The sequence below is a fragment of the Aricia agestis genome, chromosome Z (assembly GCF_905147365.1).
Source record: "Aricia agestis chromosome Z, ilAriAges1.1, whole genome shotgun sequence".
In the NCBI taxonomy this organism is placed as follows: domain Eukaryota; kingdom Metazoa; phylum Arthropoda; class Insecta; order Lepidoptera; family Lycaenidae; genus Aricia; species Aricia agestis.
In genome coordinates this window covers 2055828-2083272 of record NC_056428.1, presented here as the reverse complement: position 1 = coordinate 2083272, position 27445 = coordinate 2055828, and the positions used below count along the sequence as shown (strand labels likewise).

At 35.4% G+C, this 27445-nt stretch overlaps 1 protein-coding gene across 2 annotated transcripts in view; it reads right to left on the bottom strand.

The window, feature by feature from the left end:
* LOC121739115 (pre-mRNA-splicing factor ATP-dependent RNA helicase PRP16) overlaps positions 1–27445 on the bottom strand; it is a 110538-nt gene that overhangs the window by 16533 nt on the left and 66560 nt on the right. For both annotated transcript variants that reach the window (XM_042131442.1, XM_042131441.1), the window contains exon 12: positions 654–833. In XM_042131442.1, coding sequence (XP_041987376.1) covers positions 654–833 — 180 coding nt within the window. The remainder of the gene's footprint in view (positions 1–653; positions 834–27445) is intronic.

Below are 27445 nucleotides of genomic sequence, written 5' to 3'. Positions count from 1 at the left end.
CCTCGCACACGTTCTTGGAGTAGAAGGTCTCGACGGGGAAGGTGCGGCCGGGCTACCTATCTCTGTCTCAATCACACCTACATCATCACCTATATCTCCATTCTCTCACCTGCTTGACGGCGCCGTCCACGTAGTCCTCGCACACGTTCTTGGAGTAGAAGGTCTCGACGGGGAAGGTGCGGCCGGGCTACCTATCTCTGTCTCAATCACACCTACATCATCACCTATATCTCCATCTCTCTCACCTGCTTGACGGCGCCGTCCACGTAGTCCTCGCACACGTTCTTGGAGTAGAAGGTCTCGACGGGGAAGGTGCGGCCGGGCTACCTATCTCTGTCTCAATCACACCTACATCATCATCTATATCTCCATCTCGCTCATCTGCTTGACGGCGCCGTCCACGTAGTCCTCGCACACGTTCTTGGAGTAGAAGGTCTCGACGGGGAAGGTGCGGCCGGGCTACCTATCTCTGTCTCAATCACACCTACATCATCACCTATATCTCCATCTCTCTCACCTGCTTGACGGCGCCGTCCACGTATTCCTCGCACACGTTCTTGGAGTAGAAGGTCTCGACGGGGAAGGTGCGGCCGGGCTACCTATCTCTGTCTCAATCACACCTACATCATCATCTATATCTCCATCTCTCTCACCTGCTTGACGGCGCCGTCCACGTAGTCCTCGCACACGTTCTTGGAGTAGAAGGTCTCGACGGGGAAGGTGCGGCCGGGGATGGTGAAGGTGGGCACGTTGCCGAAGAACGACGAGAACTTGGTAGAGTCCATCGTCGCTGACGTCACGATGAGCTTGAGGTCCGCTCGCCGGGCTACCACCTGGAAAATGATGATGATTAGTTAATCAGACACTGACAGGCGTAGTGGCTTTGTTGGCTGGGACTGGTAACTAGAAGACATTAGGGCTAGATAAGGGCAAAAATCTCAGATGAGAATCTCAGGTGAGAGGTGGTTTAGTAGATAGTTATATAACAAATAAATATCTAAAATATATTTCTTGGCGCAGTAAGCCGGATTAGTACATGTCAAATACAACATCATTCTACGCATGAAAACTTTTCTGTTCCCATGATTCCGAAAAGTCATTACGTCATGTCAGCAAGTCGCCTTTAAGGTGTTTCTAAAGGTCGCGAGGGCAAGAAATTCTGGTTTCTAGGCTTCGTAGTTTACTCTTCGTTCTCGACCAATTGCCTATCTTTACGTTGACCTTTTCTTTCTTCTTTCCCTATCTCTGCAATGACTCTATATTCTATAGTGCGATGATCGTTCTGATAGTGTACTATTTAGACAGTATAACGACCTTCGAGTAACCTTTCTTAGAATTTAATATTACGGGTTAAAGCGACTGGTTATCAAGGTCGCATTCCACGATAAAAATAGACACGTTAATACGAAAGTTAAGTTTAATAGCGTGACTCATGCCTGGCTGTACAGTTAAATACTGCGTAGATTAACATCATAATACTTAAAGCGTTGCTCATCGATCGTATAAACAAACCAAACCGCAATGTCCGTTTTAATCAACCTCCCCCTAACATCATGTATCTGTTTTTAAAGAAAAAACATATTTTATCCTGAAACTTATGTGATAAGTCCGTGAGCATTTAGGACTTAGAGATACAGTAAAAATCTTAAGACAAACACTGAACCATTAAATCTTAAAGATTAAGTGTCTCCTAAAGTTAGGAGGCGGTTAGTGAAAACGTTAAAGAGCGCCACTAGGGGACACTTAACGTTTAGGCTTGGAAGAAAACTGGCCTGTCTCGACTCCCAGGGATACTATGCTGCCTAGGGCAGTTGACAGACCTACGTCATTTGGTCGTCTTATGTCAATCCAATGTTAGCTGTGATCGGTTCGGATGGGTTTGACTCGCGACCAAATTACTTAGGTCCGCCATCTGCCTTGGAATCAACTTCTCTGTACATAGCAAGATGCCTGGTTTCTTAGAGATCAATGAATAAATAGTAAGTTACGCTGCTCAAAGGTTGCCTTTGACTAAACAGTTAAGAATCGGTTATATCGTTGGCTATATCAAATTGTGACCGCACACAATGTTTTAAAACATAAATTAACATATTTTGTTCGTTGCTTATGATTCGAGCCGGATCTCGGAATTCCCCGTTAATTCAGATTGTTGATTATCCATATCCGAACGAGTTAAAAATAACAACACGAGTTAATTTTCGATTGAGTTTCTTCATAAGTCTGTTATTATTACAACTTTGTTGAGACGAAACTATGTCTTTAATATTTACAAAAAGTAACACCGTTTTTGTAGAGTTCTGAATCATAGTCAATTAACAATTTCCTAGTCCGCTGGTTTTAACAATTGACACAGTAAAGAAAATATTATATTACAAGTTACAACACACAAACTATGTTGATATTATATAATCACAATAATAATAATATAAAATATTATTATCTAAATCACAAATCATGTTATAGCACAGAATAGATAATAATAGTACAAGTAGCTATAGGCAAAATTGATGGTTCTCGTAATTGTTTTTCAAATTTCAAACTCAAGGAAAATATAATATTTTTATATTGATTAAGTTGCAAAAATGCACTTGCACTTTTTACTTCATACTTGAAGGCTTATAGAAATTTAGAAACTCATAATGTCTTTATCACGTCGGAGAAAACTAATTTCTAACGAGATTAGCCCACTTAATGCGGTTTTATCTCAAGTATAAAGATATGAAGTTTTTACTGGAGCAAATAAAACTACTTAACGTAAAGTAGCTTACTCATTGCAGAAACTGTCGCTTAATTTTCTGCCTACTTTATAACCACGCCTACATTAAAACAGATTGAAATGAGATGATTTTTTGTGCCTGTACCCTCTACTAGAGTAATAACTTATATTTAGTACTATTATGAGAGTGATAACGTTATTATAGACGCTAGAGATCCGTATCATCATTTGGACTCTGTTAAGCATTCGTGTACTAACCCACACAAGAATTACGTATTGAGTTATAAATGCAGTTATGTTCTTTAGATGATTTGGAACAAGACTGCATTCATAATTTTACAACAAAAATAATTGTGGGTTAGGACACTAATGCTTAACAGCGACCATTTAAGAACATAATAATTTAGCTTTAGCTATCACGCAGAGCCACAAAGAATGAGACATTTTAAGGACAGACCATTGAACAATTTTCATCACCACTATCTTACGGCTTACCTATTCATCAGAGGAATTACAAGTCTTCTGCGTTTTTCCAAAATTCTCTCCCACAGTCCCACGGTAACCACATTGCCTACCAATCTATATTTCTATCTGATTGTTCCCTAGTCTATTTCATATTAGTGAGCTAACTCCTAGCGAAAATTAAAAACGCAGCGTATAAAAATCGGGTGTATCTACCCCCCTACTTTAATCTCCGGTAATATTTCTCATACAGTAAAAATGAAGGCAGTAAACGCTATCTCCACAGGCAGGCTGACTTATGGACATCAGTGACTAAATGGTTTAGAAAATTATATTTGTTGCTAGTTTATTTCTTGTCTTAAGAAATAAGTGTATAATTAAATTGATAAATCTCTGAAAGGTAATTTAGTACTTTTTATCTTTATTTCGATGTGATCGAGTGGATGTTTCATTTTACTTCGAAAGAAAAAAAAATGGTTAAATTATTATTATATTTTTATGGGCTGATGTTAGCCTGAAATAAACATATTTTATTTATTTATTTATTCAATTCTTAGAAGATGAAAATTCTAAAAAGCGAAAGTAGAAGAGACTTGGATAAATGGTAACGAATGGCAATGAAAAAGCCTTACTTATGCTCTACTTAAAGAAAACCTTTAAAGGGCAAAAGAGGTAGAAGTTTGAAGACATCGAATATTTGAAATTTTCTCAATCACAGCTCAACAAGTTTACGTCATTACAATAAAAAATAACACCACCATCTAATAAAGTTTCGCTTGAAACACGCTTTTTTAAACTGCGAATGTCGTCCAAGCATTATTTTACCTGCAGCCCAATTCTAAACTACCCTTAGCGGTAGTTATCACTTAGGCCCGATTCGACCAAACTTGAAGTTACACGAGTATAACTATCATGAGAATAATTTTACTCCTTTAATTTACTCTAGGGTATTATCGTTTGCATTTTACCAAGTTACTCAAAGAGTATGAAATAAAATGTCAATTATAGTTCACAATGACACCGACCGTGACAGTTGAACCCTGTTGTGCAACTATTCTCAGTTTAATATTTACTCCACCAAAATAGCCCGTGTAAATATTTACTCCCGTGTAATTACCTCATTCTTGGATTAGAAGTTGGAAAAACGCAAAACCAGCTTACTCTTAGATTAGGAGACAGTTATACTCGAGTAAAATTTTACTATAGTTTGGTCGAATCCGCCCTTAGAGTGATAGAATATTCCTAGGTTTGTTATAATATTATAATCTCTAGCACATGTTGTATATTTCAGTTATATAATATTATGTGTTAGCGATAAGACACAGAAGATCCATCATCCCTTCCCATATCGCTAATGTAAATAGGAAGTCCTATTTGAATTAGCGACACAGTAATAAACAGCCCTGACATTATTTATACGAGTGTATGCCAAGAACATATTATTGTACTATGATGATATATTATGACATAGGTCTGCGCCGTCTCATCTTTATCTCTCATAGTCTTCATATAGACAGACTATATTATTGTCTAAGTATCAAAATAAACAACAACAATAAGAAACAAAAACAACATAATAAATATAAATCAATCGTTACTGCAATTAAGTACGGTTGCACCGGTTTGGCTGATATTTTGTTGTGTCCGCCACGGTCGGAAGAGAACTTTATTTCTTGTTGTCATTTACGAGAGGGCGTGATGAGATAAATCCGCAACATACATATTATAATTCAACATTTTTAGCTCTAACCACGCTCTAGTTTAGGAGTAGAGTTTCTCTTTTCTTCCCATGGTGCCTCGTTAATTCTTTGGACTTACATTAATTGCAACTTTGTGCTGGCCTCGTTTGGGTGGGAACATTGCAATGCTTCCTATTCCCCCTAATTTCTTCTTCTCAGGCAACGCCTTGGGGTCACAACAGTCTTTTGGCATGTCTTTCAGTTACCCCTTTTTCCGTTAGGGAAATGCCTCCCCGATATGCATCAGTTACGCATCCCCGCTAAGGCTAAGGGTATGTGGGATGAAGGAATTGCAGTGGCAGGAACGGTGGTGTGTTAAAATGGACTTTTATAGATGCAGGGCCGCATTTATATTTTGTATGAGTGTAGGCCACTTTATTTTGACGCCCCTATATACTTACTCTGCCGCCATTCTAGGACACTGCCACCCCCCTAGGATGCCATAGGACGCTACCGCCCATGGACCATGGCCTATACTGCCTATACATCAATCCAGATATGCGTACTGCGTAGATAGCCAAAACCATTTTCCCTTCGCCGCTGTTCGTTAAATTTTTAAAATACTACGCTAGAGTCACCTCTAAATAGGAGTCTATCGAGATGATGATGATTATGACTGCTGACGTATCCTCCACCTGTTGTAATCTTGGCAGCCCCGCCTTCGTGACGTAGGATTTTTTCTGGCTGGTCTAATTTTAATGTAACTCTATCTTTACGGCTGAATCGTGGGTGTGACTAGGCGTAACTGAAAATTCTTGGCTTGGAATATACGCTTGCATTATCGGTATGTAATCGGCTCGCAATAAATGGGATCAATGATAATATTAATAGACAATATCAATTGGAAAAGATGGTAAGATGATTAACCGACTTCAAAGTAAGGTTATATATTCCTCTGTAGATATTATATTTGTATTCTTAATTCTGATACATTATTTTTCATCTTATATCTATGGCATCCGGCCATAGCTACAGATGTCTTCGCAAAGCCAAAATGCAGATTGCTAAATCTTTTCACTTTTTGAAGTTCACTTTCTCAGCAGCGCTTGGTTTATACATATTATGTCATTTCTACCATTTCTCGTATTCATGAAGAAGAGATCATGATAAAATCAGGGTTACCTTCAACCAATAAAAAAACTTACCACGTTGACGTGGGAGAGCCATGCTTCGGCACGAATGGGCCGGCTCGACCGGAGAAATACCACGTCCTCACAGAAAACCGGCGTGAAACAGCGCTTCCGCTGTGTTTCGCCGAGTGAGTGAGTTTACCGGAGGCCCAATCCCCTACCCTTTTCCTTTCCCTACCCTTCCCTATTTCCTTCCGTACCCTCCCCTATTCCCTTCCGTACCCTCCGCTATTCCCTTCCCTACCCTCCCCTGTTACCCCTTAAAAGGCCGGCAACGCTCCTGCAGCTCTTCTGATGCTGCGAGTGTCCATGGGCGACGGAAGAGTTGCTTTCCATCAGGTGACCCGTTTGCTCGTTTGCCCCTTTATTTCATAAAAAAAAAGCAGATATGTTACTACCGCGCGCGTTGTGAAGATTCAAATACGGCCCAGGCCCAATTGGGCCGTCTGTTGTTTAGTCTGCATCGAGCGCAGGCACGAACGTGCTGCGTCTTGTATTACCTAAATAAATTGAAAATGACATCGTGCGTGTATCGAAAATGTACCAATTATGACTCGGAAGTAAACAAAACACATGGAATCTCTTACCACATGTCTTGTATGAAATAAATACTTCTATTATTTACATTTTCAATTATTTTTTCGAACAATCTGGAAAAAATCGAATTTTTGTCATAGCTCAGGCGAAGAAAGTGACAGCGATACGATTCGACGTTTAAAAATAGAACTGTCTCTTTTATGTAAATGGTTTTTCGTATCTTTTGTTTCACTTATCTGTCAAATTTGTCAATGTTTGCAATTTTGAATTTGAAAATTGTTCGGAAGAGATTTAAGCCGGAAAATAGTATGTATGGACGTAACATATCTGTATAAGTAGAATATCATTGCCTTCAACCGACACGCATGAAAAAGGTCCTTAGAGTCATAATATCGGAAAATCAATTTTCCGAAGTCACGCATGGAACATTCTAGCGCCTATACTCCTAAAATAATCATGAAATCGTTACGTCGCGTCGTTTTATCGCTTCTAAAACCTACAAAATATACCCAGACGATGGGGATGTAAAATTTTTATTGAGTATGGCACGTTTTCATGACCGTAAACAATGAATGGCGGGTCAAATTCCTCTAGGGCAGGGTTTCCAAGGCTTTAATGCAGCATCATAGTATCATATTATTATATGTTCATTTATCAAATTATATATTATTATAAACGTACATACTTCTGTTATACCTTAGTCAGTACATTAGTACTCAAAGGTAGAGGCCCTGAAATTACAGGATAATTTCCATAATTTATGAAAATCAGAGAAAAATTTCATCATAGAATACTTTTTTGCTACAACGCATAGTTTTTTAGTTATTGGCGATTAGGCTACTTGACCTCATTTTTTTCTTCATGCTAATCGCCTCATAATCATTCATTATTACAAAAAAAAACTAATATTTTAATATTTTACACAGTAGAAACCCATAAAAATGTTAATTGAAAAATATGCCTTATAAATGGCGCCGAAAACAGTGTCCGCCATAGTGTGACGTCGTACGTTTTGTATTTTAAGCTCTCTTTATTGAACATTTTTTATATGCTAAATGTACGCGTCTAAAAGTGCCCAAAAATTATAAAAGAATTAAATAAGAAATTAGAAATCATTTGTAACGTTGAAAACTTTTGGAGAAAAGTTTTGGCCATTTCATTTCCCGTCTACAATAAATGGAGATGATTTGTAAAATATATTTTCTTGAATAATTCAAATAAGACATATTTGAATTATTTAAGAAAATATATTTTACAAATCTTATTAATCTTATTATATAGGCTTATTTTTATTATTTATGTACAAATAAACTTACATATAACGAGCGCGATAAATAAAATATATTAAATTACGAATAGAATGACGTCACATTCAATTCGGAAGTACCGCAAAAGCGTTTTCATCAGTACAAATCATATTTTCATAAAATCATATTTTAAAATCGACTTTATTTATCAATCATAAGCTTTTATTTGATGATAAGGGTGAAATACGGTTTCCTAGGCCAAGTTCTACTAGAAATATGTATTTGTTCAATGAAATTGAATATAGGTAGCCTATTGAGACCTTTGTCCTATGTCCTTTGTCCTTTGAGATATATTTTCGTTGTTACTAAATACTTCGATCATCAAGGTAGACTGTCAAAATTGTCCATCCTTACGACTGATCGATCAACTAACTGTCCAGTGACAGAGCCACCAAAATATTTGGTCATGAATGACCTGCGTCAATGCTCGATGCGTCAACGGATATGAGGCGTTGGCTTATCATAGCGTCACATCATGCATAGTATATGTAATTCATTTAAGAGCCTGTTTCACCACTTTATCTACAGCTAGGAATCATTTCTAGAAAATGTCATTTTATTCGTGTTTTATTGAATACCGAGCAAAGCTCGGTCAAACAGCTAGTAAATAATAATTTGATAAATACGTTATGCAGTGATTTAGTAAAATATTTTGTAGTAAGTACACGTATTAATTACTTAATTCAAATATAATCTTCCATACCTATGGACGATTAATCAATCAACAAATCAAGAAAAAGTAATAGCATATCAGCCACGAGTCACGACACGAATTTCGCGTTATGGTCTTTTTGTAATAATTGCCAGAACGCGTCGTGGCCGTTTTCATCAGAGCCACGACGCGAATTTCGCGTCGTGGCTGTTTCACTGTGACCACAACGCGTTGAGAGCTATTTTTTCGCTCACTGAGTGATTTCGGTCTTTGAGCGTAACATTTACAAGTTGACGCCTGCAACTCCGATACGCCAAATTTTTTATTATACGCCAAAATTAACCAAAGATTTGACATTTTGCATTGTAGTTAAAGTTACAGTTATACTTAAAGTTAGTTGGTGCAACCCAACCTAAATGTTATAACGGCGAGTCCACGTTAACGGCGACCTTGTTAAATCTATTTCTGCAGCTTTTATTGCGATAATATTGTTCTTGTTTTAATAGCATCCGTCGAAACCACGTAAGCTTAAAATACTTTATATACGCATTATTTATATTTGCGGAAAATAAATTTTCTTCATGAGATTGTATGCAAATTATAATCATTGAGAGTACTCGTAAATGTAGAGTTACGGTAATAACCTCCTCCTTTTTGGAAGTCGGTTAAAAACAATTCATTTGAACTCTCAACTCTACGCAGAAAAAAATATTTTCGCAGCTGTAGAAAAAAAAACCGGGTTCCGTACCCAAAGGGTAAAAACGGGACCCGATAATACTAAGACTTCGATGACTGTTTGTCCGTTTGTCTGTGTCCAGCCTGTATCTCAAGAACTATAGAGCTATAGCTAGATTTCTGAAATTATTGTATATAATATCTATTGCCGCTATAACAACAAATACATACAAAAACAAAATAAAAATCATATTTAAGGGGGGCTCCCATACAACAAACACGAATAAAATGACATTTTCTAGAAATGATTCCTAGCTAGATCGATTTATCGCCCCTGAAACCCCCTATATACTAAATTTCATGAAAATCGTTTTATTTTTTTAATCGGGAGGCTATTTTTGCTCTATAATGGTACGGAACCCTTCGTGCGCGAGTCCAACCCGCACTTGACCGTTTATTTTCTATAGCTTGCAATGGAAGAGTTTTCATAATATTGTTTTGGTTAAGGCCACTGTATATAATAATTAATAATTATTTGTTTAATAAGATGTTTTTATTAATTTAAATTGTTCATATTTCAAGATTGAAAGTTTCATATTCTTCTGTTATAATTCAAATAAGTATGTCGCGGTATCCTAGATATTAGCGACAAGTCGCGCGCGGCTACCGTAAGCCGACCCTTAGGCCACACCTGTGTCTCCATAATTCTACGAGACCTTAGGGGGCTGGATGTTAAACGACACTCAATTCCTACAATTAATCTGGAAATTTAATACTTCCTTAAAGAAAGCGTTATACGTAACTCAGTTACCATAATGTCGTTGAAACAATATCTTAACCGGCAAAAATTATTTCGCCATAATATATAACAGATTTCGAGTATAAATAATCGGCCAAGTGCGAGTCAGACTCGCGCACGAAGGGTTCCGTAATCCGTACCGTTATAGACGAAAAATTTGCCAAAAATTGTGTTTTTGTATGGGAGCCCCCCTTAATATATTTTTTATTGCCTATTATAAATTATTAAAGAAGACATATAACTAAGACCTTTATGCAAATTACAAGTGCTCAGCTGTTGCCATTATTAATTATACAAGCAAAAAAGGCCAAAAAATAGCGTTTGTTGTGTGGGAGCCTCCCTTAAATATTAATTTTATTTTGTTTTTAGTATTTGTTGTTATAGCGGCAACAGAAATACACAATCTGTGAAAATTTCAGAAGTCTAGCTATAGCGGTTATTGAGTTACAGCCTGGAGACAGACAGACAGAAGAACAGACAGACGGACAGACAGACGGACAAACATCGGAGTCTTAGTAATAGGGTCCCGTTTTTACCCTTTGGGTACGGAACCCTAAAAAGAATTACAATTACCGATTCTCAGATACACCAGGTAAACACACAAAATTAATAAAAACATTTCAGCTATGGCCTCAAAGGAATTTCAAACATCGTGATTCGTGACTTTAATAATATTATTGCAACGAAGTTCCTTATCGCGTGTTACGAAAGGGGGCTAGACGAAATTAAGTTGTAAAGTTGTAACGAGACAAAGGTGTCGTGTGTCGTGTGTCTCCCGCTCTCTCTCTCGCATTGAACAGTGTGGTATAGCGACGATATTTTTTGTGGAGTGTATACAGGTTTTTTGTCACTTCGTTTCATCCGGGTGTCCCTTGACACCTCTCAAGATTTTTTGTTTGATTGGTAACTGCAGGACCTTCCAGCAAAATACACCAATAGCATTGCTGCATAATGCATATATTATGCATGTCGAGTGCGCACAGCTATTACATATAAACGCTTCGAATTTGTATTTCTGTTTTCAAAATTCATTCGTTCAAAATCGTGTCCTATTTTCAAATCGTTAAACTCGCACGTCATTCGTCAATGACGAAGCACGTGACATTTTATATTTTTAAGTCGTATTTAATCTGTATCAAGTTAATATTGTCTTTTTAACTGTCTTTACTCTTGAGTAATCTTTATAAATATGTCGTGTCATTTACACTTGGCTTGTCATGGTACAATTTGACTTGGATGTTTTGGTGCGTGCAGCGTGGTCGAAATTAAGAGGCCTCAAAATGACACTGCCGACAAATCATAATAGCTTATAGCTGTCGTTTTTTAAGTTTAATCTTCTTTAGCGGCGTTATGAATTATTATGTACCTAGTTATTATATGGAATGGATTGAAAATTTCAAATACGTGACCTGATCAGAAATTTGTAAGACGGAGGGGAAACGCGAGGCGAAAATATGTGTCTGCTGCTGCCGATTCGTTTTAACTCCTACAAACACTCTCGGGGTGCAAATTGTTGTTTCCCCTGTTTATCATTAATCATCAATAATCATCATCTATCATTAGGGGTGCCAGGTGAGTCAAGAAAAAATACCGGACAACCCCAAATAGGGTTTGTTTGTATGGTAGGTCGCAAAAATACAGTTTTTTTACATTATTATTGCGGTTAAAAAATTGTGGTCGCCATAATAGTTACTATAACTTATCGAAATAAAGGTAGGAGCTTCTAAAAAATTACCAGTAACACCGACGTTTCTCAAAATACCGGACATTGTTCTGTCCGGTATGACCGTTTATTTTTTATCAGGCTTAAGTTTATTGAACTTGCTGCGTAATGCGTTATTACTTATTAAACATCTACTCCGATTTTACTCATCCTGTTTCGTTTTTAAATTCGATTCCGGTCCCTATCCTAGAAAATGGTATTCTCAAAAAATTATTTAAATGATTGGACCGAATAAGAAACGAAGCTGCAACAATATGCATAAAAAAGTTGAATAGGGGTACAGTAAAATGTGTATGTCGTAAATAGTGACAAAATTTTAAGTAGACGTATATAATTACATGTTAATGTACACAATATATACATCTAATGCGGCCTCTCTACAATGGGGATTGTCCATTTTTTTTTAATTTTGCTCATTACAAAAACATTTCGAGGAATAAGGTCAGTGATCGTTTTTCTGTATATAAACGAAAAAATACCCATTAGTTACTTATATTTTTGAACAAATACGTTTAACCTTTGTTTGACCTTCAATGGCGTTAAATTAGCAATAAATTCGACCAACATTACGTTTCGAACTTTTGGTAAGCTTCTCGTATCAGCTTTCACATAATGAGAACTTGCATTTGACGAACCAGCCATTATAATTAAGATTGAAAGGAAATTTAAAACAAATGCAGAGGTCAATTGGCGGCCGATGATGACGTCAGAGCGAAACTTTAAAAATTTATTGAGAAAAAACTAGCCAATGAATTTCAAAATTATTTAATTTATATTCTTAAAATACTCTATTTTAACGAAAAAAAATATAAAAAGTACATGTGATTTTTTTTGGACAATGGCATACTGGAATTCATTCTGGCAATCATGGAATATCTTCACTCCTGCCTGCCTAGCATACGCCAACGAGATATCTGATTGTACACGTTTTCTCGATGTTTGATGGTTTGTCTCTTCATCTCTATTGACCCTAGCATGACAAACATTTTTTCTCGCGTAGATCTATCATCGAAATAACACATTTTTATAGTTTTGTCGAGATAATGTCGAGATTTTGACATTATGAGACGAGTAATTATTTTTAATTATCTCGAGAGTGAGCTGTGAGATATCTCGTTGGCGTATTCTAGGCAGGCAGTCCGTCTGCAAAGCGGCACACGCACACATAAACATCTTTTTAACGGCCGCCAACGTAACTTCAAGTAACTTGGAAAATGGCTGTACCATTTTTTACTTTTCGACAAAAATTGCAATAGCAAACCAATGTAGACAACAAAACATTTTAAAGTAAATAGGTTTATATATTGTAACGTTCTCCCACACAAAAGGTTCGCCATGTACTCTTCGTTGCCGGTATATTTTCAGTACAAATTATACTTTTTGTAGGTAGTAGATAATTGTCCAGAAAAATCTGAACAAAACCCGGAAGTTGTGATTGGATTACGCAATATTTTTTATTCATCAATGCGAGATTAAATAACGTTCTGTGATGCGGAAAGGCGCCGGCGGTGATTGATACTTGGCGCCTGCGGGGTTTTACAATACCTATTAGGTGTAGTCTAGAATCTAAATAATACTTCATTATAACATACTTAGATTACATAGTGTCCGACCAAAGCCTAAAAGCCTGAAACTTCGACCATGACGCTGGCCTAGCCAGAGTTCGCCGAGAAGTGTTGCTCTACGATGAGTTTAAGGCTATAGTATTTATCGATACTCGATACCGACTACGTAAATATTTAGTTTGGCGATTTTAGTTCCGCAAGTAACTGTAACTAGAGGCGCTGTAAAATTTGCCATAAGTACTAAACATTTACGTAGTCGGTATCGAGTATCGTTAAATACTGTATGCTTTAAACTCATGGTAGAGCTACAGTATTAACTAATTATGTGGTAATAAAACAATAATTTAAGTAAAAAAATATGAATAATAATCTAATTATAGTTTTAAACTCACAGCGTTAAGTCTCTGTTCATCATCATACTTCAGTCAACTGAAGTAAATCTAATGTATAATTTGCTAGAAATACCCTCGTTTTCTTCATCGACCGAAGATTATGATGATTATTACTAGACATTTGCATATTTGATTGCTCAATGTGTAAATATGCACTTAAAATGGCCGTACCATTTTAAGATCATATTTAAATGTATATTTCCTCATTTTAGGTGCATAATATAAAACCGATATCTAATGATAACCGATAAACGGCTTCAGTTTAAAAACATCGTTTGGAACGAATATGAAGATGCATATTCACAGGTTAACGAAAAGTTATAAAAAAGCAAGTAGGTACATTTGGTACAAAGCTAGTACAAAGTGACAAATATAATAATTAATTCAGGCCTGCAAATTAAAGCCTTAGTGAAATGTGATTTTTATGAATTTTAATTACAGAAAACACCTTTATTATCTAGGCTTTGTAAAATGCCTGAAGTTACTGATTTAAAAGGCCTAAAAATAACTAATCTGACGGTTTTTAACAGTTTTCTCTTTTCCTTTTCGTTTTACGATATTTTTTGGGTTAAATCCAGTAAAAAAAACTTGAAAATCATACTTAAAGTAAAAAAGTAATAAAAACTGAGGAATTAATTTACAGTAACTTAATAGCTTAGTCATTTCATTAAATGACAGACATTTTTCTACGCTAAATTACAAATTAATGATTAATAAAAATACTTCTAAGCTAATTTTTAAACGAATATCGTTAATAAATGAGGCCAATACAATAAACCCGCATTCTACGGTAGAGCCATAACGAATTGATTATGCACATCGACGTACCATTATACTCGTGGAAGTCGCAGATTAACGCACATCATTTAAGAAATTTAAAATACTGCCACTAGCATGTCAATATATACATGATACATGCATGTTCGTCAAAAAATACAGCTATCTATTTGAAACTAACAATAATATAAAAGTAAATAGGTATGTAAGTAGGGATTACAATAAATATAATATACCTCGTCACAAGAAACAATTATATAGTCAGAACAGTTACTGCATGTCAATAAAAATTTCAATCGTTTGCCTAAAGACATAAAAAATATATCCGTAATAAATAAGTTTAAAAAATTATTATTTAATTGGTTGCTGGACAAATGTTTCTATAGCATTGAGGAATATTTTGAACATTTTAATAATGTAAGAAAATTTGACGATAAATGATTAGATAATTATATTGAATTTATAATATTTATGTAATAATTTAAAAATAAATAATAAATTATATTTGAATTATACTTACTGACATTATTGTATTAATTATTATTGTAAATTAAATTGACTTTAAATATACTTATGTACTTTTAAGAAGTGATAAATTGTGTGATAAATTTTGTTAAATGGTATTAATGGAATGATGTAAATGACTTTATATACTACGAGGGCTGCTATTTATGTATCCGGAATTAAAAAAAGAAACAAACATATATCATTTAATATGGTTTTATTGCTTTTCAAAATATTCGCCGCGATGATCGACACACTTTTGTATACGCTGGAACCAATTTTACATAGCACTTTTTCCATTCTGATTGAGGTATCTCCAAAACGTGCATTTTGAACGCATCAACAGCCTCTTCGCGGCTCGAAAAACGTTGACCACGTAATTTGTTCTTCGCGTATGGAAATAAAAAGAAATCGTTAGGTGCCAAATCAGGGCTGTACGGCGGATGACCAGTCAATTCGATCTTTTGACCCTCCAAAAACTGAGTTGTTTCAGCTGAGGTGTGACAGCTAGCATTGTCGTGATGTAATATGATTCTGCGTTGTCGGTTGTCCTTTCTTATTTCTTCAAAGACTTCTGGTAAACAAATGGTCGTATACCATTCAGAATTAACCGTTTTACGATTCTCTAATGGCACTGTAGCCACATGTCCATTAATTCCAAAAAAACAGGCGACCATTTGCTTCAAAGTACTTTTTGCACGAGTAACTTTTGTTGGTTTCGGCTCATCTTGGAACACCCACACCGTTGACTGTTGTTTAGTTTCGGGGTCATATGCATAGATCCAAGATTCATCACCTGTGTAGATATTATAAACGGCTTTTGACGTACCACGGTTGTATTTTTTTATCATTTTTTTGCACCAATCGACACGAGCCCGTTTTTGATCGATTGTCAAGTTGTGCGGAATCCAACGCGAACATATTTTTTTTACAGCCAAATGTTCGTGTAATATCTTATGTATGCTCGTCATACTTATGCCTAAGGACGCCTCTATCTCGCGATATGTAACATGACGATCACGCATTATTAGTTCCCGCACAGCATCTATATTTTGTGGGACAACAGCTGTTTTTGGGCGACCTTCTTTATTTTCATCCGTGAGCATAGACCGCCCACGATTAAACTCACTGTACCAGTGATAAACAGTGGTTTTCGATGGTGCTTCATCTCCAAAAGTTGCGGTGAGTTGAATAAAGCACTGTTGTTGATTTAGCCCACGCCGAAAATCGTAGTAAATCATTGCACGAAAATGTTCACGCGTTAAATCCATGGCAAATGAAGACACGCAATTTTCAAAATGACGCCACAATGGAAAAATAATTGACAGTCACATGAAACAAAATGTATTCTTCAACCAAAGAGTTCTATTTTCAAATGTTGTAATTACTTTTTAAATATTGTTCTTGTAAGTGGCCAGTTCCGGATACATAAATAGCAGCCCTCGTATAATATATAATAATAAACTGACATTAGTAATAATTGAAATTAAAAAAAAAACTAAATCTATACTAATATTATAAATGCGAAAGTATCTCTGTCTGTCTGTCTGTCTGTCTGTCTGTCTGTCTGTCTGTCTCGCTTTCACGCCAAAACTACTGAACCGATTGCAATGAAATTTTGTACACAGTTATTCTAGAGTCTGAGAAAGGACATAGGCTACATTTTGATGTGGGAAAATATCTTATTTCCATGAAAATATCGATGAAAATTTATTCGCATTGCGCAGGCCAGCGCTCATCCCGGGGGTCCTGGGTTCGAGTCCCGCAGGCGGAACAAGTTTTCAATGTTCCTGGGTCTTGGATGTGTATTAAAATAATATTTCAAAAATCTTAAATATATTTTATGTATAATATTATAAAAAATCCAGAAATATATCGATGCAATTTAGTTCTAATACGATTCAACAGATGGCGTTTTATTTTATTTTAGTTCTAATACGATTCAACAGATGGCGTTTTATTTTTTACTTAAATATATTTTATGTATCTATACTTCTATACTAATCCATACTAATATTATAAATGCGAAAGTATCCCTGTCTGTCTGTCTGTCTGTCTGTCTCACTTTCACGCCAAAAACTAATATTATAAATGCGAAAGTATCTCTGTCTGTCTGTCTGTCTGTCTGTCTGTCTGTCTCGCTTTCACGCCAAAACTACTGAACCGATTGCAATGAAATTTTGTACACAGTTATTCTAGAGTCTGAGAAAGGACATAGGCTACATTTTGATGTGGGAAAATATCTTATTTCCATGAAAATATCGATGAAAATGAATTCGCATTGCGCGTGGCCAGCGCTCATCCCGGGGGTCCTGGGTTCGAATCCCGCAGGCGGAACAAAAAGTTTTCAATGTTCCTGGGTCTTGGATGTGTATTAAAATAATATTTCAAAAATCTTAAATATATTTTATGTATAATATTATAAAAAATCCAGAAATATATCGACGCGATGCAATGAACATTTTAGTTCTAATACGATTCAACAGATGGCGCTTTTTTTTGCTTCGTTGGAACATAAAACTAATCATACTTATTAGTTATTATGTTTTTGTTTATAGTTTTTAATACGTTAGAATATTATGTTTAATAATATTATCACTTGCTATAATAATAATCAATCTATCTTATCTTATAGAACTCCTACTGCATTTCTAAGGAGTTCGAGTGTGTTGTGTTGGCCTATATTCCATCCAGAAAATATATCAATGCAATCAACATTTTAATTCTAATATATGAAAACAGATGGCGCTTTATTTTTTACTTCATTATTATAACAGAACTAATCATACGGTACCTACTTTATTATATATTATTGTTTTTATTCATAACTAGCTGTTGCCCGCGACTTCGTCCGCGTGGACTTTAGTTTATAGCGCGCGGTGTCAACAAAATTTGTGTCAAATTTAAAAACTTTTTAAAACCCTGGTAAGTGGTACCCCTCTTAGGGCCGCGCTACACCGGAATGGCAGCGCTGAAAGTGCTCGCCTCGCCGCTGCCATTCCGGTGTAGCGCGGCCCTTAATCAAAATACCCAAAAACAGCTGTGCAGTGTGCACATAATCTGTACTAATATTATGAATGCGAAAGTATCTCTGTCTGTCTGTCTGTCTGTCAGTCTCGCTTTCACGCCAAACGCCAAAACTACCGAACCGATTGTAATGAAATTTTGTATACTGATAGTCTAAAGCCTGAGAAAGGACATAGGCTACTTTTTTACTGGAAAAAAGGGTTGTAAGGGTCGTAAATTTGTTCAAAAAATTCATAATAGATGGCGCCGTGCGTCTTCTACATCGCGCTAGCAAAAGTCTTTCTATAAGAGGTGGTATCATCCTACATTTAAGTCTCGATTTTTTTCGATTGTTATATCTATTCTACGGTATTAAATAACTCAGTACTTTATCTGTGCAGGCAGTGACGTAACCTTAAGACCAAATTTCACCAACGACTGTTAAAGTTAATGCTCGAATTAGTATCACGTTAGCTGTTTTGTTTTTCATATGAATGAAAGAGAAGACAGGATATTTTAACAAGCTGTTAACACTAACAGACGTTGGTGAAATTGGGGCTAAACCTATCAATGATAAATAGTTTATGGGTAAAGTTGTGTAATTGGGGGGGCTAAATAAGCTTTAAAATTTGGCATAATATATAAAGTTTAACATACAAAAATGAAGTACTTATTGTTTGCACACTGCACAGCTGTATTGATTTAAGGGGTACCAGGGTTTTTTTTATAAAAGCTTTTGACACCAATTTTGTTGACATCGCGCGCTATAAACTGAAGTCCACGCGGACGAAGTCGCGGGCAACAGCTAGTGACTAAATAATTTTTAGAGAAGCTGCATGATTAAGTTAATTACTTATATTATTGCATTGATTGAAATTATTTAATTTATTAGTTTTTATTATTCGTAGAATTTATATTAAGTAAGTATAAATTTTAATAATATGTAATAAATTATTTTTAGATTATGTTACCAGGAGCGACATAAACTGTTAACATTTCCACACCTCATTGAGGTAGAAATTGTAAAACGTAGACCTAAGAACACCATTGTACTTATCAATTTCTTGGAAATAAAGAATATGAATATGAATATGAATCAACATTTAAGTAAGAAGCTTGAAATTTCGAACAAGGGGGGTTAAAAACCTATTATCATATTAGCGGATAAACTTTTAAACTTGATGAAAGTTTACAACCAGATAACTTATTTCATGGAAAAAATTTGTGAAATTATTATGATCACAATAAACATTAAGCACTCCAGTGTACAAATACTGTTTAGCTTGTAAATCGAATAAATTTTTAAAATAAAGAAAGCTGTCGACAAGCGAAAACTATAGGCCAAGAAAACTCGTTTATTTAGCTTACAGCTTATTAAATAATCACATACTAATATGTGCTCGTTTCAATCATAAAACACATAATTTTTGTGGTAGCACACAAAAATTATCACAGTCCATTCGGAAGTTTCTACTTAGGAAAAAAAAACTTCCAGTCATCTCTATATATCAGAATTCAGAGTCAACCTGCCGTACTCAGAATGGAACATTAATTACTTAAATGTAATTAATTCAAAATTTTTAAATAAGTCGCATACATTATTTGTCAAACTCTTCATTAAATTGAAGGCTAATCATAATTAAATGTCTCTGAGTACGGCGGAACGTCTCTCAAAATGGTACATCTACGGCAAACAATAGTTATGATGTACGAGTATACTAAGTATTACGACCCACAAACCCGCTTCGCTAATGACAAGATGAGGTGACGAGCACAATCTGCGCTCTCGTTTACAAAGGAGAGAAAAAATGTGTAAGTAAAGCATAGAAACTTTGTAATTATAACAGCAAATATTTAGTATAACTGCAAAAGAAAATTACGGGAGAAGGCCGGCAACGCACCTGCAGCTCTTCTAATGTTGCGAGTGTCCGTGGGCGGCGGTAGTTGCTTTCCACCCCATATTAAAAAAAAGATAAACTGTTTTTAGGGTAAAAACGGGACCCTATTACTGAGACTTCGAGGTCTGTCTGTCTCCAGGCTGTATCTGAAAAACCGGTATAGCTAGACTTCTGAAATTTTTACAGATTGTGTATTTCTGTTGCCGCTATAACAACAAATACTTAAAATAAATGAAAATTAATATTTAAGGGGGGCTCCCATACAACAAACGTGATTTTTTGGCCTTTTTTGCTCGTAATCAATAATGGCAACAGGTAGGCACTTGAAATTTTCACAAAGCCCTTAGTTATATTATGTGTACTTTAATAATTAATAATAATATTAAAATAAAATAAACAATTTTTGGCCTATTTTTGCTCTCTAACGGTACGGCACCCTTCGTGCGCGAGTACGACTCGCACTTGGCCGATGTTTTACTGTCATCAGTAGGTAGGTACGTCACGCTATTGACTCTACACAATACCAAAAATACACAGGCTGATTATTAAATTTCTGTTTCGAGAAGTTGATGAATTTGTATATAAACTGACATCAAATTTGTACAGTATAATTCATCAGTCGACCATGAAAATTTTTCCATGTATCTAAATACTCAAATATTCATACTATAATCGTTATGCAAACACAGGTTATCAAACTAAAGCCCTTTATACAAATTAAGAATTGTAATGTGACTAATATTCGTTCCTCATTCCAGTAATATTAATGTATACTTTATAACTATTATAAATACGGCAAGGCTGTATAAATAGGAAACGATGGAAAAGATAAATTTGACAGACATGATATGGACCAAAACCTGCGAGCGAAATCGTGAAAATATAGCGTGACTCTGCAATTCTCGGTAAATATGTACGATACCAATTTGCTACAACATTTCCTATATATCACGAAATACATATTGGTGGAAGAAGTGCATGTAAATTGTGTTTTACTAGAATTTCCTATATAGTTGATATGAAACAAATACCATAAATTAAAAAAAAAAAAAAAAGAATCCGATGTAAAACTGTATTAATGTTATGAGTGTAATACTAAGTGCTCACATACGCTCGATCGAGCAATAATATAGCTCGATAGTTTTATTCTCAATGGGTATATTTATTATTTAATTCCATCGAGCTGGCTCGATGGAATTAAGCTTCGAGCTGTGAGTTATGCGGTCCACACAGTTGTTATTACTCGATTTGGAGTAGAACTATCAAGCAAAACCGCATGTCAGTACTAAGCACTAGGAATGAGAAAGTAAAATTTTAAACCGATCATATCACTGGAAGTTGCTTACAACCGTTCATGAAATAGCTAAACCTATGCTTTGCAGCATTGAATTAGCTGATGATGATGAACTTTTGCTAAGAACACTTGAATATGCTTTGAAGCAAAAACAAACTAGATCGAAATCGGTCCAGCCGTTACTACGGGCACACACAAACGGATAGTCAAAATTATAACACCCTTTTTTGTCAAGAGGTTAAAAAAGAAATAACTATAGCTTTACCAGAGTAAACAGAACTAACGAGTAGGCCGAAGAGATCTTGAAAATACGTTTGACGTGGTATGTCATATTATCATACGCATTGTGAAACATGTTGAAAGTGACATTAGCGCCCAACTCGCGTATATTCGCCCGTTTTTTAAAGTCGAGTTTCTCCTTCGTTAATCTGTCCACTCTGAGGGACTAGACAAGCGGCAAACGATTATCGTAAACGCCAACGCGACGCCACAAAATGTATGGGATTTGACACTAGTATTCGCTAGCGAAGCGATGACATGTCAAATCGCATACATTTTATTAGCGTGATAATCGTTTGCCACTTGTCTACTAGGGCACAGAATAGTATACTATAATAGTACGAACTAGAGCAGGCTTTACGAATCTCATCAAAATTACCCAATTTTTGGGACTTGAAAATCCACATGTTTATTGTATATTCGTCGATTATGCCAAAAATGTATTTATAAACCGACATTGTCCTACATTCACACTTCGCAGGTAAACACGCCGTAAATATAACAACTTGTTACATTTATTACCCAATAAATATTTAAGTCGAATAATTTACCCAATATCTGTGTAAATCTTTGAAGAACTTTGTAAAGCGTTTTATAAGTCCATTTATCTTCTGCTCTCTGCATCCTTAGGTTCTGTAGAGCCATTTTGTTATCGTTTCTACATTTCCAGGCTTAAGTGTTTTATTATGTACGTCTACATCTTTTTCTCTGCATTCTTAGGCCTTATAGTGTTTTTGGCACAGTGAACGTCGAAGAAACATCTAATAAGGCATTCTGATTATTAAGTATCCGCTTAACTCTTGTTTAAGCGGATACTTAATAATCAGAATGCTTTTAAACAAAACATTAATTGATTATGTAAAATGCTAGTTACATAACCTTATAAACGATGTTAAACAATAGACAATCGTAAACATAAAGGTCATTATTACATAAGGTCATTATTATTGTCTAATTAAAATATACTCGAACGCAATGCAGTAGTCGGTTAAAACTAATAGGCGAATTGTGGTATAAGTAATACACAACATAAATCACATAATATTTAATGATCTCTTGGACAATATATTTAAATATCTTAATTCTACAAGCGATTAGTAAGTAGCAGAGTTGCTAGAAGAAAAAAAAAGGATAGAATAAGAACATTCAAGACATTTAAGAATAGATACACCAACAAGTACACCTAGAAAATGTTACTGATACTACAAAGATGTTGGATAAAATAAATACAAAAAGTGGATCACTCTAACGATGTTCTACATTAGTATTGGCGCCTGGCGTGAATCATAAAATACTTAATGCATTGCACAGTGGGACATTGTCAAGAGATGAATAAGTATGACGATTTGCAAAAAGAAGTCTGTAAAGCTTGGTCTGTAATGGATTATATGTGACTAATGGTATGACGTGAATGAGGTTAAATAGAAGATGGTATTTCTTTTATATATTAAAAGAAATTTAATATATAAAAGAATTACCTAAAATATGAACTGCCGCACTTAGACACGAACATTAATAACAGTTATTAATGTGGATTTTGATAGATAATTTTTGGGGACTATGTAAAAACTTTCATGAAGTAATTAATATTCGTCTCTGAATTAGGTCTGGAATAGTGTCGTACCTATAACCTACTGCTTTTTACCTCTTTACACTACTTTTTATACACTACTAGCCGACGCTCTGTTCTCCGTTGCGCCGAACGAAAACGAACTCGTTTATCACGCGGGAACCGTACATTAGAAATCTACTAACATCTTTTTAAGTACTAACTCACATTTTGCAAATAAAGAAATTGAATTGAATTGAATTGAACATTTTCCACGATAAAAACTATACTTAAAGCATCTCCATACCAGATTTCAGGAAAATCGGTTCAGTGGTTTGGGCGTAAAAAGCTAACAAGAAAACAGACAGCCAGACGGATGGAAAGACTTTCGCTATCATAATATTAGTAAGTATGGACAGTGTTTACAGCCTAAGTATTTTTGCACATACTTTAACATACAACTTGCCTGCCGATAGTAAACATGTACCGTAATTAAATTATGTAGGTCAGACAGAAAGTGCGTTAGACTGTGACTTGTCTATATTTAGAACCACTCTCAGCGACGAATAAATCCGTGTAATTGAAGGACATTGAAGACTTAATGGCTCTTAATTCTGTTTATACTTTAGGCATTTTATTTATATTATGCGTAAATAAAACTAGTACTTAATTGAATAGAACATAAATCATTTATTTGCTGAAGATAGAAGGAATGCAAATGCAAATTTAAAGTAAGAAATACCTAATTGGGCTATGTATAAATTGAAATACCTACGTACTTAAGTAGGCAATGTTAACGATGAAGATTATAAAAATTAGGATAATGAGGAATGCGCGTTTACAAATAACGATACAATATGCGTATTTCACGCTTTATTATATACTTAATGATTAACCAAGGGCAAAGCAGAGTAAAGTGAGCTTTTTACGTATACGTAAACTTAAATTCAAACATAATACGTTTTTAGATACTTAGATTGATGATGAGAGTGGTAACGATGTGATTATATTAGTGACCGTGTTGATGATAGAAATTATGGAGATGATGATGATGATAATAGTAACAGTGTTGATGATAATGATGAAGATGAAGATAATGATGATCGTGATCACAGGAATATCGAGGATTATGACAAATGTAAATTCCAATTTGGAGTTTTGCCAGTGCGAAGTAGTTCTGGCAGGCGGCGTAAACTCTGTAGTAGTAATTGCTTGTCGTGTTAGATAACCGTTGAGTAACCTGTCAATGACACTTGTGTACGTCTGTGTGTATATGTGTGTGTGTGTGTGTGTGTGAATGGGTCTGAGTTGTATGTATAGAAGTGTAAATGAACCTGTGAAGAATTTATAATGAAGTAATATTAATGATGGTTTTAATTCAAACACTGCTCCATCAATTTGTTTGTTTCTTTGGACAAAAGTTATTTCAAAGCCTGCTGGCATTGCCTAAGTTATTAGCATAAGAATGAGCGTGTGCAGAAACATTATACCTTATAATATACTATAAAATTCTCGTGTCATAGTGTTTTTGCGCGAACTCCTCTAAAACGGCTCAACCGATTTTAATGAAATTTTGTATATAAGTACATACGTTAGGCCTGAGAATAGGTTTTTACTTTTTATCTACTTTTATATTGATAAGATAAATAATTTATATGGCAAAACAGCGTTTGCCGGGTCAGCAGCTAGTTCTTTAATAAATAACAAGAACAAGAAAATTAGCATAAAAAACTACGAAGTATACGTCCTTTACTTGTCCTTCAAAGTTCTTTAGCAATTGGCAACTATTTATCACGTATCCTTACATATTATGATACACAATAAGTACTCCAGGAATAACCCGACAATAACAATTGTCACGTGAAAACACGTAGACATAGTCTGAGGGACAGGGGGACCGGGGAAAGTTGGCAAGACTCCACGGCGCCGTCTGCGTATACGGATAATTGATTCGGATGTTTCAGACGGTAGGTAGATTTCGGATGAAGTACCATAGAGGAAATTCATAGGCAGTTGACAGACCTACGTCATTTGGACGGATTATGTCAATTAAATGTCAGATGTGATCGGTCGGATGGGTTTGACTTAACGCCACCAATTTACATAGGTCCGCCACATGCCTAGGATTTAACTGCTCTAATAGTACATTTTATCCGAATGTCTAGAATCTAGATGCATACTATTGTAGCTATAATACTAGATATAATATTTTTTTATCCTGGGAAAGTGCATAGGGAATATTACACAAAGGTGTCGGAACAGACCCCGGTACCTGCCTTAGAGATGAAGAGACAAACCATCAAACATCGAGAAAACATGTAGAGTGAGATATCTCGTTGGCGTATGCTAGGTAGGCAGTGCCTACCTAGCATACGCCAACGAGATATCTCACTCTACATGTTTTCTCGATGTTTGATGGTTTGTCTCTTCATCTCTATTGACCCTAGCATGACAAACATTTTTTCTCGCGTAGATCTATCATCGAGATAACACATTTTTATAGAGTTTGGTCGAGATAATGTCGAGATTTTGACATTATGAGACGAGTAACTACTCGTCTTATAATGTCAAAATTTAACTATCTCGAGAGTGAGATATCTCGTTGGCGCATAACGTTGGCGTATGCTAGGTAGGCCCACATGTTGCACACGTCATAAAAATATCAGAATATTGACAGAAACCATGTCAAACGTCGAACTAATCTTTTTGTTTACTGTCAGCTGGTGGTGGTGCTGCACTCAAATCATTGCAATAACATAATAATATTATCCTATTTCGGCGTAATAAACAAAATTCGACCCAACGAATTCGTTACACCGAAACCGAAAATAAGAGTAAATTCTACATCCATCACAAGAAAGTGTCTATTTATATCACAATCATATCCATATTTGGTACGGAAAATGTTCACAAGTGTGTAGAAGGCCAGCGAGCCGCGGCCCGCGCCTGATCTGAATGCTAAACGATATAAATGGGCACATTACTACAGATAAAATAAATTGTAGGCTTTATTCACTTTAAATGAAACTGTATCGTCGGTTATAAATAAAGCTGAAAGTACAAGGTGGAATATCAGCAACGTCAGATGTAGATCAAGAATGAACGAATATTAATTGAGTTACCAAAACTTTTCATAGACCCTTATTAACAAGAAAATTAAACAAAATCTGAGTCTTCTGCTCCGTGCCTGCAGTATTATCTGCTAGATCTTATTCAGTGGAAACCAGCATTTTAAGCACGTCCAAAAAAGAAATATAAAAATATTTATTTTTTGGACTCCGAGCAAAGCTTTGTCTTCCAGTTCAAGGTTAACTAATTAATAAAAACATAATATTATGATGTCTGTAATGCTACCCATATTATAACAAAGTCTCATTATAAAGGGCATTTTACTTTTATCAACTTTTAAATTATCTCTTCTACTTCATATATCATTTTTAAAACATTAGGATTATCGTTTAGATTTGGTTTCAGATATTTGGAATCTCATTTCGCTAATCTATGCATGTTTGTTTATCACATTAAAGAAGGTAATTTTGATAACTTTGTCATGATTTACAATTCACGTGCCTGCATTCGCAGACGAACTTTGCTCTATGAAGGTAGGTTAATTTATTATAATCAATTCATTCCATATACATAATATTCAATGTTGCTAACTAGAACTAGTTTCTTCATACTGGATGCGATGCGACGACAGATAAAAAATATACGTCTAAGACTTCAGACAACTAGATTCTAGTATATTGAGCCATGCTTCGGCACGAATGGGCCTGCTCGACCGGATAAATACCACGTTCTCACAGAAAACCGGCGTGAAACAGCGCTTGCGCTGTGTTTCGCCGAGTGAGTGAGTTTACCGGAGGCCCAGTCCCCTAACCCCTACCCTATTCCCTTCCCTACCCTCAACTATTCCCTTCCCTTCCCTTCCCTACCCTCCCCTATTACCCTATTCCCTCTTAAAAGGTCGGCACTTGCAGCTCTTCTGATGCTGCGAGTGTCCATGGGCGACGGAAGTTGCTTTCCATCAGGTGACCCGTTTGCTCGTTTGCCCTTATTACATAAAAAAAAATAATATATATATATATATATATATATATATATATATTATTTTTTTTAATTTTTTTTTATATATATATATTATATATTTGATATTACTTCATAGCTCTATTATTTTCAAAGGGCTTGCAGCACTAACAAATAACATGATTTTTAAAGCGTCAAAATATAGAACCAAATGTCAGAGTAGACAGTTATGTCTATTGTGCAAATGTTATGTCAGAAATCAAATTTTTATTTACAGGTTTTATTTATGTGACGATTATAATTGATAATGCTTTATTAATTACTATAATATTGTTTACATTATAGTATTATTACGAGGGCTGCTATTTATGTATCCGGAATTAAAAAAAGAAACAAACATATATCATTTAATATG